The sequence below is a fragment of the Amyelois transitella genome, chromosome 15 (genome assembly GCF_032362555.1).
Source record: "Amyelois transitella isolate CPQ chromosome 15, ilAmyTran1.1, whole genome shotgun sequence".
NCBI lineage: Eukaryota > Metazoa > Arthropoda > Insecta > Lepidoptera > Pyralidae > Amyelois > Amyelois transitella.
In genome coordinates this window covers 10,698,582-10,717,559 of record NC_083518.1, presented here as the reverse complement: position 1 = coordinate 10,717,559, position 18,978 = coordinate 10,698,582, and the positions used below count along the sequence as shown (strand labels likewise).

General features: G+C 36.4%; 1 protein-coding gene across 1 annotated transcript in view; it reads left to right on the top strand.

The window, feature by feature from the left end:
* Nucleotides 1–16,312, top strand: part of LOC106137955 (visual system homeobox 2) — a 103,664-nt gene extending 87,352 nt beyond the window's left edge. Inside the window, exons 6-9 of the mRNA XM_013338915.2 lie at nt 3,056–3,230; nt 12,554–12,684; nt 14,466–14,645; nt 16,048–16,312. Of these exons, the coding sequence (XP_013194369.2) occupies nt 3,056–3,230; nt 12,554–12,684; nt 14,466–14,645; nt 16,048–16,179 (618 nt within the window). The 3' untranslated portion in view covers nt 16,180–16,312. The remainder of the gene's footprint in view (nt 1–3,055; nt 3,231–12,553; nt 12,685–14,465; nt 14,646–16,047) is intronic.
* The last annotated feature ends 2,666 nt before the right edge of the window (nt 16,313–18,978 follow it).

Below are 18,978 nucleotides of genomic sequence, written 5' to 3'. Positions count from 1 at the left end.
AAACGTAGTTTTCCTATAGCTTTTTTACCGGGCCCGTCTTTCTTGGACATTTCCATTTTACTAGCCAAAATTACGCATGTGGACACGGCTTTGTTTTAGATTTTAGTTATGGAACATGCATGAACTCACTATGTAGCATAATACATACATATAATCACGTCTATATGACTTAGGGGTAAGACAGAGCCAACAGTCTTGAAAAGACTGATATATGTAGTTAATACGCGCAACGGAATCCGCCCAGAGGCGCGGGGGCGGGCGGGAGGCGAGTGTGCATAGGATCGAGTTTAATTAACAAATTTAATTAGAAATTAACTGTTTTGTACTGCTGTTGCGGTGACAGGGTTGCCACTTAAGAAAGTGGGATGAAGTGTTAATTAGGATTTACCTAAATTTCGTGAATTAAAATTTAAAGATAGATAATCTTGTATTAAGTTCTTAATTTTATTTATTAATTTATTTATTTACTAATATAGGTACACAGAAAATTCGGAGACTGATAATCACGAGAAACAAAATTACAAAGGTTCTGCGTATTTCAAAAGAAATCTTTTCCAGCAGACCCGACATAGGAGACATGATGGAAAAAAAATTATTTATTTACCTAAATAAAATAATATTTATGTGTTATTTATCGGCATTGATGTGCATTAGTTAATGAGACTTAAGGAGACTAAGGGATAGGCTTATATTAAATTTATCTTATCTTATAAACTTGTGATTCTTCATTTAGGCGATGGGCTAGCAACCTGTCACTTTTTGAATCTCATGTCTATCATTAAGCCAAATAGCTGAATGTGGCCTTTCAGTTTTTAAAGACTGTTGGCTCTGTCTGCCCCGCAAGGGATATAGACGTGACCATATGTATGTATGTACATATGTGAAATAAATCCAGATTTTTCTATACTTTTTCAATTTTTTTTTACCTTGGTACGGTAACGAGATTTCGGTACAATTAAATAAAGCGTAAATAAGCTTCTTGCTGGTAACTCGTTAATTAAGTTTAATTTTCTTTATATACCTAACTGAACAAAAAAAATGTGTAACGTTTTGGCGTGGCATGTTACTGATAACTGACTATATTTTTACTATTTTTTTTATCGATCTTAAATCCTTATATCAAAAATCTACCTCCTTAACTACATTATTAGTAACGCCCTAATGGGCGTTAAAAACCTGACTTAATACTAGTTAGTTAATACTACATACTTATGTGTCAAATTAATTTACGTAATTAAATGTTTCTTTCTTGTTAAATTAAATAAATATATGGGACAGATTACACACATTGAGTTAACCTTGAAGTAAGTTGGAGACTTGTATTGCGAGATACTAACTCAACGATACTATATTCTATAATAAATACTTATATAGATTACCATCCAAGATCCAGGTAAATCAGAGAAAGTTCGTTTCATTCAGATTCAAACCCGGGACCTCCGGTGTCACAGACAAGCGCACTACCGCTTCTCCACAGAGGCCGTCGTCAAATGTCATTGACAAACATTTGACCACGCTATAAACATTATTACAATCGATGTTCACGATATGTCTTCCCACTCCCCAATATTTCTAAATACACAGTTTGCAACAACTGGCAACCCTACCGCGCAAACACGGCGGCGGCGAATTTGAAAATTTAATTTAGTTGCGTTTTGTTCGCGATAATTGGTTTGTTCTTGCGTTTAGTTAGCGCGGGCGGGGCGGAGTGCTGGTGTCACATGTTTGGACTGATTATTTTTAGGGTTTAGTTAGACAGTGTTTTTTTTTTTAGTTTAGTTGATTTATTTAAGTGTGAAACAGAATTTTAGCATATCTTTAAGATTAACTACTCCTTTCTTCTTTCAGTTTTTTAGAAATTCACAGGAAAGATACTTACATATAGTCACGACTTTATCCCTTACGGTGTAGACAGAGCCAACAGTCTTGAAGAGACTAATATGCTACGTTCAGCTTTTTGGCTTGATGCTAGAATTGAGATTCAAATAATGACAGGTTGATAGCCCATCGCCTAAAAAATTAATCCCAAGTTTATAAGCCTATCTCTTAGTCGCCTTTTACGACATTCATGGGAAAGAGATGGAGTGGTTCTATTCTTTTTATTGGTGTCGGGAACCACACGGCACTCGCTCAGCAAAATATCCGTAATAAATAATTAACTTGTCTTTCCGTAGCTCAATTATTACTTTTAAACTTTCGCGTTGCATAATTATAAATGTATGCAAACGGTAATTAACGCGAACGTACTGTTTTTTTATTAACTTTTCCATATCTTGAACTTGATATACCTTTGTTTGTTTGTTTGTTTATAATATCTTTATTGCATAGAAATTTACACAACTAACATGAAAATAGTACACAGTTATGAAAGAAACAAATCACTTGCAATGGCGGACTTATCCCATGAATGGATCTCTTCCAGTCAACCGGCAAACAATAAAGGAAATAGATAATTCAGTACAAAGTAGTAATACCTACCTATCCACTAAATATGCATAAACTTATTAATAAATATACATACATACCTTTAATTCTCATTACGGACTCAGACGGCCTTTGTGGCGCAGCGGTAGTACGCTTGTCTGTGACACCGGAGGTCCCGGGTTCGAGTCCCGGTCAGGGCATGATGAGAAAATAACTTTTTCTAATTGGCCTGGGTCTTGGATGTTTATCTATATAAGTATTTATTATAAAATATAGTATTGTTGAGTTAGTATCTCGTAACACAAGTCTCGAACTTACATCGAGGCTAACTCAATCTGCGAAATTTGTCCCGTATATATTTATTTATTTAATTTCATCATTTAAAAAAAACACCTCTTTCCCATGGGTGTCGTAAAAGGCGACTAAGGGATAGGCTTACAAACTTGTGATTCTTATTTTTACGCGATGGGCCAGCAACCTGTCACTATTTGAATCTCAATTCTACCATTAAGCCAAATAGCTGAACGTGGCCATTCAGTCTTTTCAAGATTGTTGGCTCTGTCTACCCCGCAAGGGATATGGACTTGACCATATGTATGTATGTTAAAAAAACACCTCTCTCTTCCACCAGGTCTGGTTCCAAAACCGTCGGGCGAAATGGCGGAAGACGGAGAAATGTTGGGGCCGGTCCACCATCATGGCGGAGTACGGCCTCTACGGCGCCATGGTGCGCCACTCGCTGCCGCTGCCGGAGACCATCCTGAAGAGTGCGAAGGAGAATGACTCCGTAGCACCCTGGTTACTCGGTGAGTCGCGGCGTGATGGTCACTTTTAACCAAAAATTCAGTTGCAACCTTTTTTTAACAGCGGAATAAAAAAGGGATGCAGAGATCGTGGCAAGTGGAAAGAGGTAGTCTCTGCCTACCCCTCCGGGAAAGAGGCGTGATTTTATGTATGTATGAATGTAATAAAAAAAATCAGTTTCACCCTTTTTTTTAACAGCGGAATTTTCGCATAAATCTGTAAATCTGCAAATTATTGTATAACAAAAAATCTGGTTTACTCTTTGTTTAAGGTTATTAACAGCGTAAAGTGCAATTTCTTCAACGTACATTTTAAAACAACGAAAATTTACCACAGTTCTCTTTCCCGCGGGAATTTCGGGAAAATCTCTCTTAGTGCACCCCTAGACCAAAGAAATAACCTACCCACCTAATATCAAGTCTCTTGTATATAGACCCAGGAGTTTGGGCTGTATGTCGATATGTCAGTCACTTTCTACTTAGAGTTATTCTAAAATTACCCTGCTGTTTAAAACCTTTACAATTGTTTTAGTAAGTGTTTAGTATACTATACCTACGGGCATTTCTACGTTCTTTCGGTCTCATCTCCAGGAATATGTTAATCAGGTAATTACACTACATGACTCCCGTCTGACCTCTAAGACTCTTAAAACGGGAAAAATTAGCTTAAAATCAGCAGCTTTTAAATCAGCTTAGATAAGTCATAGGCACATTCCTTGATTACTTTAATGAGAAAGAGATGTAGCGATACTAATCTTAAATCTTTAAGTGGTGCTGTATATAACATACCTACATACGTACACATAGTCACGTCTATATCCCCTACGAAATATACAGAGCCAACAGTCTTGAAAAGACTGACATGCCCCGCTTCAGCTTCACGGATTTATGTTGAAACTAGCTGTGCCCGCGACTTTGTCCGCGTAGAGTAGTTTTTTTTGGTCATCATAAAAGCCCTCAAAGATGAATAATTTTCCATGGTTTTCTTTACATTATTTCTTTGCCCCTTATTGTTGCAAGGTGATGTTATATAACCTAAAGCCTTCATCGATAAATGGTCTATTCAACGCAAAAAGAATCAGTAATCAGTAGTTCCTGAGTTTAGCGCGTTCAAACAAACAAACACTTCAGATTTATAATATTAGTATAGATTTAGATTGAAATAGTGACAATTGCTAGCCCATTGCCTACAAGAGGAATCCAGATTTGATAAACCTTTCCCTTAGTCGCTTTTTACGACATCTATGGAAAAGAGATAGTTATGGAGTGGTTCTATTCTAAACAACACGGTGCTATGTAATTTCATAGCTAGAATTACCTTTAGGTTTCCTGTGGGATCCGAGACCACTTTAATGGTAAGTAGAATATATGTTGTGTCCATTAATTTATGATTTTCTGACTGGTGCGGACATAAAATCATTAACGAAGGAAGCCTGCCTGCGTCTATATTCCCACACGAGTACTGACCGAGAGCATTCTAAAGTAAAATAAATGGGTATCTCTTATCTAGGGGGGATAGGCCTGTAATATCTTCGTCTTTGTCGGCACTTACCACCATCAGGTGAGATGGAGGACAAATGCCTAAACCGATATTAAACAAAAAAACATTACCTACGTTTAATACCTGTGTAGCATACAATTCCCATCGGCAAATCAAAAAATGTTAATAACCTGTGTAGCAAACGATTTCTGCTGTCAAGTCGTTTTTAACTTTGCCTAAAATCTGGTTAATACATGTAGTGTTGGCAAGATCCATCAACATAACGTGCGCATGAGTTGGAATCCTTTCTTAACGTCATTGTATGTAAATCAAAGCTTCTCCCGGAGTTCACTGGGGCAAAATCTATATAAACATCAAAATCTGGCTAATACCCACTGCCTGATGGCAGAAACAATGTTCTGACATGATAATTTTGTTCAAGAATCGGGCGCAGTGACAGGGCTGGGTCGGCCGTAGCGGCGTCGCCCCTCCACCCCGCCTCCCCACTCCGGTGAGTCAGTCACTCAGTCAGTCAGACGGCCCTGTCACTGCCCGAGCGGGTTAATTAGCCAGATCTGTGGATTAGGTAGTCATTAGATGGAATATTTTATTGTACCGGCGTTACTTACATATATGTCAGCTTTTTGCATGAAATTACATTTCTCCATTCTGATATGGCAACTGTTTCTTTTCTCGCGTATCTATAGGTATTGTAAAAGTCAATAGAATAGAATAGATTTATTCTCAAAATTAGATACAGGACATAACTTAAGTCTTATTATATCTACCACCGCTTCAGTTGGTAAGCTGTGACAGCTTATTAGTGTAGAAGAAGCGTCGGAACAAAGTACACTGCAGCATTTTCACCGGACGGCTATTTACAAATATAATCGTGTAGCAATGCAAATTATATACGTTTAAAAAAATTAGAAGAAGTATAAAATTAATGATTTCAATGCGCTAATTTTAATTTGGGTTTTTGGGGTTGACCTTTTAGGAAATAGGACATAGAGGTCTGTCCACTCGAAATCAACTCAATTTAATTAATAGTAATTGCTTATTTTACAGCTTGAGCAGAGCACGGGCATGCGCAAGCGCTTCTACTTTTTTTACTTTTTACCTGATTATTCAGATTACTACTTATGTTATATTAATGAGGACAGTCTTCCAAAAATTAACCCGTTATATACTATACCTAAAAAAATCACTTTATATCCTACTAAGGCCTTAGACAATTCATAAAGAACATTAATCTAGTCAAGACCAATTAATTATTCTACAATGATTTACAACATCAAACATAACTTATAAAGTTTCTATTGCTTTAAGAAGCCAGTGGAGTAGAAGTGGCGGAGCAAACTTAACAGAGTTTCATCATAAAACCACACGATAAAACATAAGAATAAATCCTAAATAATATCAAAGGCATCATTTATCTCGAGCCACGAACTGACAAACATTTTCATACACAAGTGTTACGAACAAACAAACCGGCTTCTCATAAGCTGTCAACGGATTCTTGTTTCGCAACCGCCAACGGTTGCAAATAGCTTTTATTGTTGAGAAAATAGAGTAGTATTTCGCTTGTCTAGTTGCAAAGTTAAGTTTGTAAAGATGGCAACGTTTTCTACGTGAAAAATGAGCATCTTTTGTTGAGATTAAAAATTATACGTTGCCTTTGTTTCGGAGGGCGGCGGGGGTGATGGGTGGGTGGGGCGGGGGTGTTCTTAGTGGGAATGCCCTGAACGAAGGTTTATAGCTCTGTTTACGATCGCAATACGTTTTCGTTATAAATGACAGATCTAGCGCTACAATGCTCTGTGGAAATATGGATGTTATGATTCGGATACTTATTGTAGTTGTGTTAGTGGCATCGTGTTGGCGTTTGTCCAGGTTATGTCATCTATGGGTGCCTGGAATTCTAGGATCCCATGACAACGTTACAGGAGTGGGAAAGTCAGAATTATAAAAATAAATTAAATTACTTCACAGATTGCCTTGAAGTAAGATCGAGACTTTTGATATGTATGCGATACTAATTCAACGACACAATATAATAAAATAAATACTTATATAGATAAACACCCAAGACACATGCCAACTAAAGAATGTTCGTTTCTCATCATGCCCTGGCCGGGATTCGAACCCGGGAACTTCGTTGTCAGAGTTTCAAACAAGAAACATTCATCGACGAATTCATTGTTTTGAGTTCATCAGTCATCGCTGAAAAAACACTAAATTTCACTTTGGAAATTTAAAAAAAATACGTTTATTTGGCGTAGCGTTATACAATTTATTACTATAATGTTTAACGCTACGCCAAAAATATTTACTTGTCATGATCAAAAGAAATCGCGTAGAGTTCGTAGCCGATCCAAATCGTAGCAAGTCGTAGCAATCTCGTAGCACTATGTGTCTATGGTTTTGTTACAGTTTCTTTGTTTATTGTATTACAGAATAATTGTTTGTAGTGTCTACTGAATTCCAAATGTAATATATTACCTTGTGTTTATAATATTCAAGAATGTGCATTCGCGTTCCTATTTTAAAAACAGTAAACCATATTTTATGTATTTAACAAAAGAATGTTAGGATTTTAAACAGACAGATGATATTTTATCATACTATTCAGGTAATATATAGTTTATTAACTATTTAAAATCGTACATCCCGTTATTGGTAAGATATTAATTATTTATTTTAATTTTGAAAAATAACGCTTAAAATTAAGATTATGAAACTCAAAGTTCAGCAAGACGAGATTATTATATAATTACACTGCTAGTTACTACACGCCCAATAATATATGCATAATGCCTCAAATAACCATAACTTACAAAAAATAAACCCCCTACGATATCATAACCAGACCGGTCCTTACAACGCAGCCTCACTCGCCCGGCAAGCCTTCCCCCTGGTGGGGGGGTGCGAGCGAGACAGCGCTACAGGGGCGGCGATCCAAGATGGCGGCGTATTGTCTAACGCTGATTAACGCTAGCTTACATACTAATTATGTACTTAATTTTTTCACCTAGCGCGCTTACCTGGGTAAAGAATTGTTTTATGTAGTTTGATGTTAGGTGAAATGTTTGATTTGATAATTAATGGTTTTAGTTAAAATTAAGTAGTAAATTTATAATTGTCAGTGATAAAAATTGCTTTTAAATACCCAAGTAAGAAAATTAATAAATTTGTTTTATTAATTTCGAATAAAAATATAACAGGCGGTTTGTATTATATACACTTTAAAAAGATTAGAAAAATGACAAATTTAATAACAACTATTTGTTGAAAATTTAACTTAAATAGGAATTATCAAATTGTTACTTATTGCGAGCATGTATTTTTTTTTAATTGCTAGTCTAAATTTATTCAACCAACATATTTTATTTTGATATTTTTTAAAAATTATGTGTATTTTCATTAATCAAAAGGAAATTATAACGTCAAATTAATGAAATCATTACAATTATCTCCTTGAAAATCATTGCCAGGAACTACATTTCGTTGAGAATTTCCAAAAAAAAACTTTACTTAGCCGATATATATGCAACACTTTGACTGTCAGCACTCTTAATTTTAACGAAATCAATTCTTGTGACTATACTTTAATTAATATGTCATTCACCTATTCATTTTATTATAATTATACATTTGTTTTCCAAGATAAAAAATTACACTAACGACAAACTCAGATACAACACATGATTTGCCACCTACCGCACTATAACTCCGGCACTCGACTGCGCTCGACAAATGGATAGTAATGCCTTCCAATGCATTACAGAATTATCTGCCTATTACCCTCTCACTTTGTGTTCTTTCATCTCGCCGCATTTCCATTATCTTGAGTGAGACGGAGTGGATACCATCGAATTTTGCACTTACAACGTTCTTGGGCATAGAATGGCAAGTACTAGATTCTTTGTGAGTTTGATCAAAGGTAATTGAATATGGTAATCAAAGGAGTCAGTTTAGAGTAGAGAAGATTGTTTTTCTATTGTCTCTCGTGTTGTCAAATCGTTCTTTGTATAGATCGCGAAATTGGCGTGCACTTTAACTGCAGTTATAGCAAAGTAATTTAATATCTATGCAAGGACATGCTCACGTGGATAAAATAGACTATGAATAGTAAGCTATTTAATACTTTTTTTACCAGAATTTGCAATTTATACATAGATGATCTTTCATTATAAAATCTCAAACCCTAATCAACAAATTTAAAATGAAGAATGCAGAACAAGTGAAGAAAAACAGTCCCTTTCTCACCCTTCAGGAAAGAGGAGTTAATGGAATAGAATAGAATAGATTTATTTCCAAAATTGGATACAAGGTATCACTTATTGACGTCAAATCACTTAAATCTAATTATAACTACTACCGCTTCCAGAGCGCATGTGTAGAAGAAGCGGCGGAACAAACTACACTGCAGCATTAATGTATACAACAAATAAGATTGACGTCTAAACACTACCAAATTAAGTTAAATAATGTAGAACTAACGACACACGTCATTATAGATTGGTCAGGCGGATTCTAACTGGTCATTACCACACCAGCGACCGGAAACTTCAACCATTAGGATGGCGGGGAGCGGGATAAACCGAGATAAATCACTCGGCTTTCTCGGCACATATTCCAGAGTAAGTATTTCGAGTAGCGTGATGTAATGTGATCATTTAGGCTGCCTTGCCTAATTGTATTTGTAAATTGACGTCCGGTGAAAATGCTGCAGTGTAGTTTGTTCCCCCGCTTCTTCTACACATGCGCTTTGGAAGCGGTTATAGTTATAGGTAATTAGATTTAAGTGATGTGACGTTAATAAAGTGATACCTTGTATCCAATTTTAAAAATAAATTTATTCTATTCTATTGCATGGTTTGGTTTGGAAGCTGTTTATTTCTCTACCTCTCAGCTTTTTGTTTTTGTGCAAAATTAACGAATTACTGCTAGCAAACAGGTGAATGTAATGCCTGAAAGCATTCTTCTCTTTCTATGGACTGAGATGTGAAAATATTTTAAATTCTAAGACATATTACCTATGTGAAAATTCGAAATGGTTATGCGCACGAAATTTCTCAGGTTCAATTGATATTGTTATAATTTAAATGAAGGGACACTTCATATCATTTAATAATTGTCTTATCTTCTGATTTCACAACATTGGTTGACGTCAAATACTTATATTACTTAAAACAAAGTTTACTGCCGCTTCTTAAGCGTCAGTGCAGAAGAAGCGGTAACAAACTGCACTTCAGCATTTTCTAATGTTAGTATTTCGTAAGACACGTCTCGAACTTACTTCAAGCGTAATTCAATCTGTGTAATCTGTCTCTTATTTATTTATTTTACACGTCTCGAACTTACTTCAAGCGTAATTCAATCTGTGTAATCTGTCTCTTATTTATTTATTTTACACGTCTCGAACTTACTTCAAGCGTAATTCAATCTGTGTAATCTGTCTCTTATTTACTTATTTTACACGTCTCGAACTTACTTCAAGCGTAATTCAATCTGTGTAATCTGTCTCTTATTTATTTATTTTTATTTAATTCTGAAGTCAATTAACCGCGGAATTACTTGAACACTATAAATCATATGATCTTTATAAAACTTTAACATGTAACAAGCTTTCATTTGAAGCAACTACACACTATGACGATTCCACATAAAGAATGGGAAGAGATATCTAAGAAAAAGAATAAGTTGAAATGTGAACACTATACTAACAAGCAAGCCATTTCACAACGAGTTTGCAAGCAAATGCGTTAAGATATCCTGGTGCAGAATTCCACTCTCCTGATTGAAGGCCTGCCTTCACTTCCTCGCTATATCTCACTTTATGAGGCATTCACAGACCCGCCCTGCATGCCTAATCAGTGCTGCCTTATCAATCATGATTTGAAAGTTTCGTAAGTCGAAAATATTCTTTTACCTAAAAGAATTTCGAGATGAGAAATATTATTCTATTACCGAAGCCAATTTCATACTATTTCATGCATATAAATAATCATATATATTATATGTTATGTAAGTTAAATTTATTAAGTAGTAATTTTATAATTGTCAGTGATACAAATATATAATCACGTCTTTATATCCCTTGCCTGTTATCACTGAAAAGAGTGATAGGCCACGTTCAGCTGTTTGACTTAATGTTGGAGTTGAAATTCTAATACTGACACATCGTTAGCACATCTGAAAAAAAGAATTTATTTTTTTACACCTGTACTTCTGTCGTACAACTAATATGTCGAATTGAAGAATCTGCCTCATCGACGAATCTGTCGAGTAGCGAATCTGTCCAATCCATAATCTGTCGTACACCGAACAAAGGCCCAAATTTCCTTCACCTTAGTCGCATTTTCAACATCCATGGAAAAAGTATAGGAGATCAATTCGAAAGTGCTCGGAACATCACAAAAGAGGTTTTAACCTACAAGAAGAAGGCTCTAGAAGAGATCGAGTTATACTTAAGCAAAAAAACACGGCCAGTTCGTCACGTCTGCACATTCCAGCTTGCACTCGCTTGCATCATGCGTCATCTTTACGACCCCGTCCTGAATATTTATCAGTCGCTCCATAATCCAACACAACCGGAGACGTGCTGCAACCCGCTGCACTTCATTATGCATTGCTAGCTGACGGCTTCGTCCGAATAGAATTGGATTTATTTTCTAAATATACAAGGCATCAGTCAAAGTCGACACAGCTTATAATTAAATTTAAATTATGATAGAATTGAGATGCAAATAGTGACAGGCTGCTAGTCCATCGCCTAAAAGAAGAATCCCAAGTTGACGTTAACGTAAATTCAGTCGAATTAAATTAACTACAAGACTAATTTTTTTAAATTTCTAAATATTGATACCTTATTTATAACCAATCTCAGAAGAAATCATCAGGAACATGTCCCAGACTAAAGAAAAAAGTGCTATTCATGAAAATTTGCAGGAAAATCTAATCTAGTTCTCGTTTGAAGGTTTCTTAGCAAGCGATGTCGCAATAACTTGTTTACGAGCATTTTACGATCCGCCCGCACTGAATGCCTAATCAGCACGGGGTTTAACGATGACATATAGAGATATAAGTTGGAATTACATGGATAATAACTCCCTTATCTAGTAGATAACGCTATTCAAATTGAATTTATTTCTCTTTTATAAGTATGTTTTGTCCAGCAGCCATTTTATCAATGACTCTTTTCTGATGGGTGGTGTCCGGCACTTTAAAATAGAACCGCTCCATATATTTCCCATGGATGTCGTAAAAGACGACTAAGGGATAGGCTTATAAACTTGATATGCCTCTTGTACACGGTGAGAGCAACCTGTCACTATTTGAATCTCAATTCCATCATGAAGCCATAAATATTATATAATAAACATGGCCTTTCAGTCCGAAAGGCCGTGGTAGTTCGCTTGACTGATGAACAGTATGTCGAGGGTTAGAAAACCGGGCAGGACATCATGGCACAAACTTTGTCTAACTAGATTAGCTTGGATATTGGATTTTTGTTTTTATTTTTACTGGCGGAACGCCACGGCTTCGTACGGATAACATTTACAAATAACCTTCCTCGGAAAACCCTTTTTCCAACATTTCAAACAGGAACGAAATACGTCCATAATTTTCCAAGATCAGCGCAGTTATACAGGGAAGTAAATAGGGGTACATTATTATGATATAGAGTGATTATTAAATATAGTATCGTTGAGTTAGTATCTCGTAACAAAAGCTTCGAAATTACTTCGAGGCTAACTCGGTCTTATCTGTCCCTTATATATTTATGTATGTTTTATTCAATTCAAAATTATTTTTAGTCACGATACCTTTTTGTCATCAGGTATGCACCGCAAGTCGATGGAGGCAGCACAGCACCTGAAGGAGTCGGGTTCGGAGCGCGAGGGCTCGGAGGCGGAGCCCGACAGGGCCACCTCGGCCTCTCCACACCACCACGATGTGCACGATACACAGGTAATAATATTACCTAGAGTTTAATATGTTACGACTCTTCGAGGTAAACAAGGTCAGATCAACCTCGGCGTTCACATCACCACGCGATTTACATATACATAATACAAATAACATTAAAAGAGGCCAAAATGTTAAAGAGGTAGAGAAGAGATTCGAGGTGGAACCGGACAGGGTCACCTCTGCCTCTCCACACCACCACAATGTTCACGATAAACAGGTAACATTATAAATACATTTATATATACAAAATCACGCCTCTTTCCCGAAGGGGTAGGCAGAGACTACATCTTTCCTTCTTTTCTTGACCTGACCTTTCGCCAGGACGTCCTCGATTTGATTGGTAGCATTATTAGAGATCAAATATTTAAAGGTGCTTCGAGACAGAGGTATCGTACCCGAATCACAGAAATGGTGCGCTACTCACTACCATGCTTTTTACAGCACGCCTATTCAGGGTTTTCTACAAGATTTCAGTGTTATTTTAATTCTTATTTAATAAACATTACCCCCTATTCAAACGAAATTAAAATTATTCTAGCTTTAAGTCTGCTTTATTGCACTGCATATATATGTATCTCTGATGTTTGAGCAATAAACTTTAAATAAATATAATAATTAAATGGACAAACAAGATGTCACCTTACCATCATTAAAAGTTTTAATCATGCCTGCATTAACCTTTAATTTATGCCTTTTTTTTGTTTCGTTTTTTAATATGACATGAAACGGGACAGCGATAGATTTACGCGCGAAAATCGTTATCGTATATGCCTTACTAAGGGGGCTGCTCCAGTTGCCAGTATTTTTTGTCAAATTTGATCCAATTCATTTTTAAATTTGTTCGTTCTAAACAAAAAAAAAAGAAGAACAAATCTTTTCTCTTTACATACGAGATACTAACTCAACGATACTATATTTTATTTTATAATAAATACTTATATAGATAAACATCCAAGACCCAGGCCAATCAGAGAAAGTTCGTTTCTCATCATGCTCTGGCCGGGATTCGAACCTCCGGTGTCACAGACAAGCGCACTACCGCTGCGCCACAGAGGCCGTATTAATGGAAATCTTATACGTACAATATTTCAATAAATGTTTTCTTGACTTTCAAACTGTCAGCATGAAAAGCGCGAAAATATATTGTGTATGTATATTTTATTGTGAAATGTAATCAGAGATGGATTCAGTGCTTAAATGATAACAGATATAATAAGTCCAACAGATAACTTAATCGGGAACTGTATAGACATACATACATACATATGATCACGGTTATATCCCTTGCGGGGTAGACAGAGCCAACAGTCTTGAAAAGACTGAATGGCCACGTTCAGCTATTTGGCTTAATGATAGAATTGAGATTCAAATAGTGACAGGTTGCTAGCGCATCGCCTAAAAAAGAATCCCAAGTTTGTAAGCCTATCCCTTAGTCGCCTTTTACGACATCCATGGGAAAGACATGGAGTGATCCTACCTATTCTTTTTTGTACTGGTGCCGGAAACCACACGGCACTGTCTGTGTCACGGCCTGTGTTTTTACCTTTAATTTCTGTCCATTTTTTGTTTCGCTTTTTATTATGTCATGAAACGGGACAGCGATAGTTTTTCGCGCGCAAAATCGGCATCGTATGTGCTTTACTATGGGGGCTGTACCAGTTGCCAGTAATTTTCGTCAAATTCGACCTAATTATTTTAAATTTGATCGTTAAAAAAAAGAAAAACAAATCTTTTCTCTTTACAAAATTATATACATGGACTCACTAACTCTCCATTACCAGGCGCAGAGTTCCCCAGCGAGCAGTACGACGGCGTCCTCCTCCGCCAAGGGTCGCGCGTCTCCGGAGACCAGGGAGATGTACGAGGACCCCGAGGCCTTCAGGAACAACAGCATCGCATGCCTCCGGGCCAAGGCCCAGGAGCACCAGGCGCGGCTGCTGTCCAATAATTTACTTCTGCAGGTTGGTATTTTAGTTATCAGTTGTCTTTTTATTGACTACTAGAGGCCGCCCGCGACTTCGTCCGCATGGAAACCCTATCAATCCCGCGGGAACTCTGGGATAAAAAGTAACCTATGTGTTATTCTTGGTCTTCAGCTACCTACATACCAAATTTCATGGTAATCGGTTCAGTAGTTTTTGCGTGAAAGAGTAACAAACATCCATACATCCATACAAACTTTCGCCTTTATAATAGTAGTAGGATAGCACCTAATGGATTGCCCTATGGAACGCCAAAGTATAGGCTATTAGATCAAATTCAAAATGAGGAGAATCATCAGAATCAAAGGAATAATCGTGTGGAACAAAATAATAAGAGAGTTAAGAGATTCTTTGGATGGGAAAAGGCAAACAACGAAGCACTCATATTGTTGTTATTTTAGTTACCAATTCTCTTTTTATTGACTCTAGACGTTGAACGTGTCTTCAGTCTTTTCGAAACTCTCGGCTGTTTCGTTTCAGTTTAAGTTGTGATAATAATATATGAATTCAAACATACATATAATCACGTCTATATTACTTGCGGGGTAGACAGAGCCAACAGTCTTGAGGTCGTAGGTATTTGATTTTCCGACATTTGAGTTTTCGGCACTATCAGTTTTAGTGCATGGGTCTGCATAACAGATATATACATAATATATACATACATACATACATATAATCACGTCTATATCCCTTGCGGGGTAGACAGAGCCTACAGTCTTGTAAAGACTGATAGGCCACGTTCAGCTATTTGGCTTTAAGATAGGATTGATATTCAAATAGTGACAGGTTGCTAACCCATCGCCTAAAAGAAGAATCCCAAGTTTATAAGCCTACCCCTTAGTCGGCTTTTACGACATCCATGGGAAAGAGATGGAGTGGTCCTATTCTTTTTTGTATAAGTGCCGGGAACCACACGGCACATACATAATATATGTTTTACCATACCTGGCATGGAACATAAATACAATTTTGGTGTTCTCCCTTTACCTACATAAGTCTGATGAAGGACCACCCAAACCAACCTCTGAAGTTGAAGCAGTCAAAGATGATGAATGAATGAATGATAGAATGATTTATTATGCAATTAATCACGTCTATATCCCTTGCGGGGTAGACAGAGCCTTGTAACCTACGTTCAGCTATTTGGCTTTAAGATAGGATTGAGATTCAAATAGTGACAGGTTGCTAGCCCATCGCCTAAAAGAAGAATCCTAAGTTTATAAGCCTATACCTTAGTCGCCTTTTACGACATCCATGGGAAAGAGATGAAGTGGTCCTATTTTTTTTTGTATCGGTGCCGGGAACCACACGGATAATTGATTTGAAAAGAAAAGAAAAGAAGATGGGCCCTATTTGAACCTTCAACTATAAATTCCAGGTCCGAGGGCTATCTCGTAGCGCCAGCAGCGCATGCGACGACGACGGGCCGGCAGACATCGACGTGGGCACGGAGCCGCCGCCGCTGGAGCCCCTCCCCCCGCACCCGCCGCACCCCGCGCACCTCTACTGACCCCGGGCGCCCGAGCCGGGACCGAAGCCCTATTAGCTGCTAACGGCGGGAAGTTAGAACAATGAGGCTAGCAATGTCACCAAGTGGATTGCCTTGTGGAACGCCGATGCTTGGGAAATTATGTAGATGTAACTTCAGAAAAAACATAAGTGGAAGCAAGTAAATTGAAAACTAGTATACCAGAGCTTCTGGAATAAAATCAAACTTTAAATGAAACTGTGTTATTATAAGGGGACCTAGTGGATTGCCTTATGGAACGCCAAAGAATGGGTCATTAGATCAAATTCAAAACAAGAATCATCAGAATCATCAAAAGAATAATCCTGTGGAATAATATAATAAGAAAATTAAGAGATTCTTTGGATGGGAAAAGGCAAACAACGATGCACTCATATTGTCAGAAAAAAGATCAGAATCTTATTCAAATCAACGCATTATTTTGCATCTAGAAGAAAATGCAAAGACATTTTTCTCAAAGGCTCTGCCTGCCTGCCTCCAAAGAAAGCCGGCAAGTTTCATCACAAGAAGTTTACACATTCCCAATTGTTCAACAATTTTTCCAAGCGTGTTAGCGAACCGTGATTGCAACTCTTGGCAGTGGTGAGAGACAAGGATGAGTGTGGTGCGATCAAAGACTTCTTAAGTGTAATTATTGTAAATTGTAGCCGCTAGGCATATTTATCAGATTTCCTTTTACGTGCAATACCTTTTTTTAAGTATTTATCAACGTAGATTGTGTTAGCGACTGTATAAAGTTCCGCACTTAGTGTAAAGTCCATTTCTTTATATATTAAATGATGGTTAACCATCTTGAAATGTCTATAATCAAAAATCATATTTTATGGATCTTGTGTCTGAAATAAAGTATTATTATATTATTAAAAATTACATTTGTTAGTAATGGTCTCAATTCTATCATTAAGCCAAATAGCTGAACGTGGCCATTCAGTCTGTTCAAGACTGTTGGCTCTATCTACCCCGCAAGGGATATAGGCGTGACCATATGTATGTACGTATGTTTGTTGGTTAAGAAAAAAAGTGATTCATTGAGATCAAAATGTATTTTTCAACAAAAGACTTATCAAGATAGTTAACCTTCATTTTAGTACCTCAAGAAAAGGGCTGTAGTGTAACTTTGTAGTACTCGGGTACGTCTGCCCTAGGAATAATTTTGATTGTGACGCTTGCCTTGGTACTATGAAATATTAAAATCTGACTCAGTGTGGAGATAAGTGCAGGAAGTTTTGATAGGGAGAAAGAATTATTATTGGAATATAAAATACAATTGTCCGACAAATCCTGTTTAATGAAATGAGACTTTCAAATTTATTTTGATAGGTTCTCAATAAAAATTTATTTGTTACTTTACATCAATAATTTTCAGCAATATGCTTTGTCAAATGCTAACTTATCAGCAAATTATGAACTCATTAATGGACAGAATCACAGGTTATATATTTGTACGCCTGTCGGAAAACATTGTAGGATGACATCTGTTTCGTAAATAATATGGGACTGATTGATTGACCATTTCATTGATTAACTTCGTAATTGTCTCCACCTGTGTCAACGTAGCGTTGTCATTAGTCTAAGATTCAAATACAAACACTGTAAATTATTAACGGTACTAATTTATTAATGCAGGTAGATAATTGTTTTGTTTAGCATAAGGCTGCCGACATATATGTGCTGTTAAAGAAGTTGTTTGCTTGGTAGAATCCGCCTTTTTATTTCAAACTGAAAAGTAAGAGTAATGACATTACTTAGTCTAGAAGTTTACATTCCCAATCCAGCGCTTGTAGCAAGGCACGCGCGCCGCCATTTTTATCGCGCGAAAAACTATCGCTGTCCCGCTTCACATCATAATAAAAGGCGAAATAGTGATAGTTTGTCGCGCGAAACAGTGATAATTTCTCTTTTTTGGCGAAATTCGTCTAATCGTATGAGTTTAAAAGCTTTTGTGAAATCTTAGGATAACAAAATATTGTGGTGCAAAGTTACTGAAAGCAAATAACTTCTGTGACAGAAACAAAAAGTTATTATTACAACGAAAAGTTAAAAAGCCTAAAAGTACCTAAATTGTGTAGCTATTTCTAAACACTAGAGATAAACGAATTGACATCGAACCATTCCGTTGAAGACTTGCAATATTTATTTGTTATGTCGTTCATTTTGGTTTCCACTCTGTAACCTAAGGTGGTGTTTTGTAAATTATAGTTTTTCATTAAGAAAAGAAAATGATTAGCTAAGCCTTGAAAAAAATACTGGTTGTAGACTAAGTACCTCATAGTAGAAATCTTAATGATTTGCCAACGAAAAATTTACCTATATGTAGTTTATTATACTTATTACATTTTTATCTGACTAAGTTAAATGTGTCTAACTTCTTCTGCTTTTGTATATTTATTTTGATAGTAAAAAAAAATTAAATTCAAAAAGATTGCAGCGAATCGAGAACCTTCTCTTTATTGATGTCGGGTGACAATTTTCCTATACAAAACGTGTTTATTTTTAAAGAACGTGTGTTATTATTATTAAATAATGCAATGCAATTTGACGAAGGAATATTAAAAAATATTTGTCAAAAAATTAAAAAAAATATTTATGCAACGAAATAATTTGATACTACTTACGGCCTAACATACTTAATTTACTGCTTAAAAATTCTAGATTATTCTTTTAAGCTATGAACACCACCTTTTCTTTTAATAAACCAATGAAGCATTTGTAATTACCATAGCTGAATGTACTTACAGTACCGTACTTATTATAGAGTTGTAATATATTTATGATAAAGTA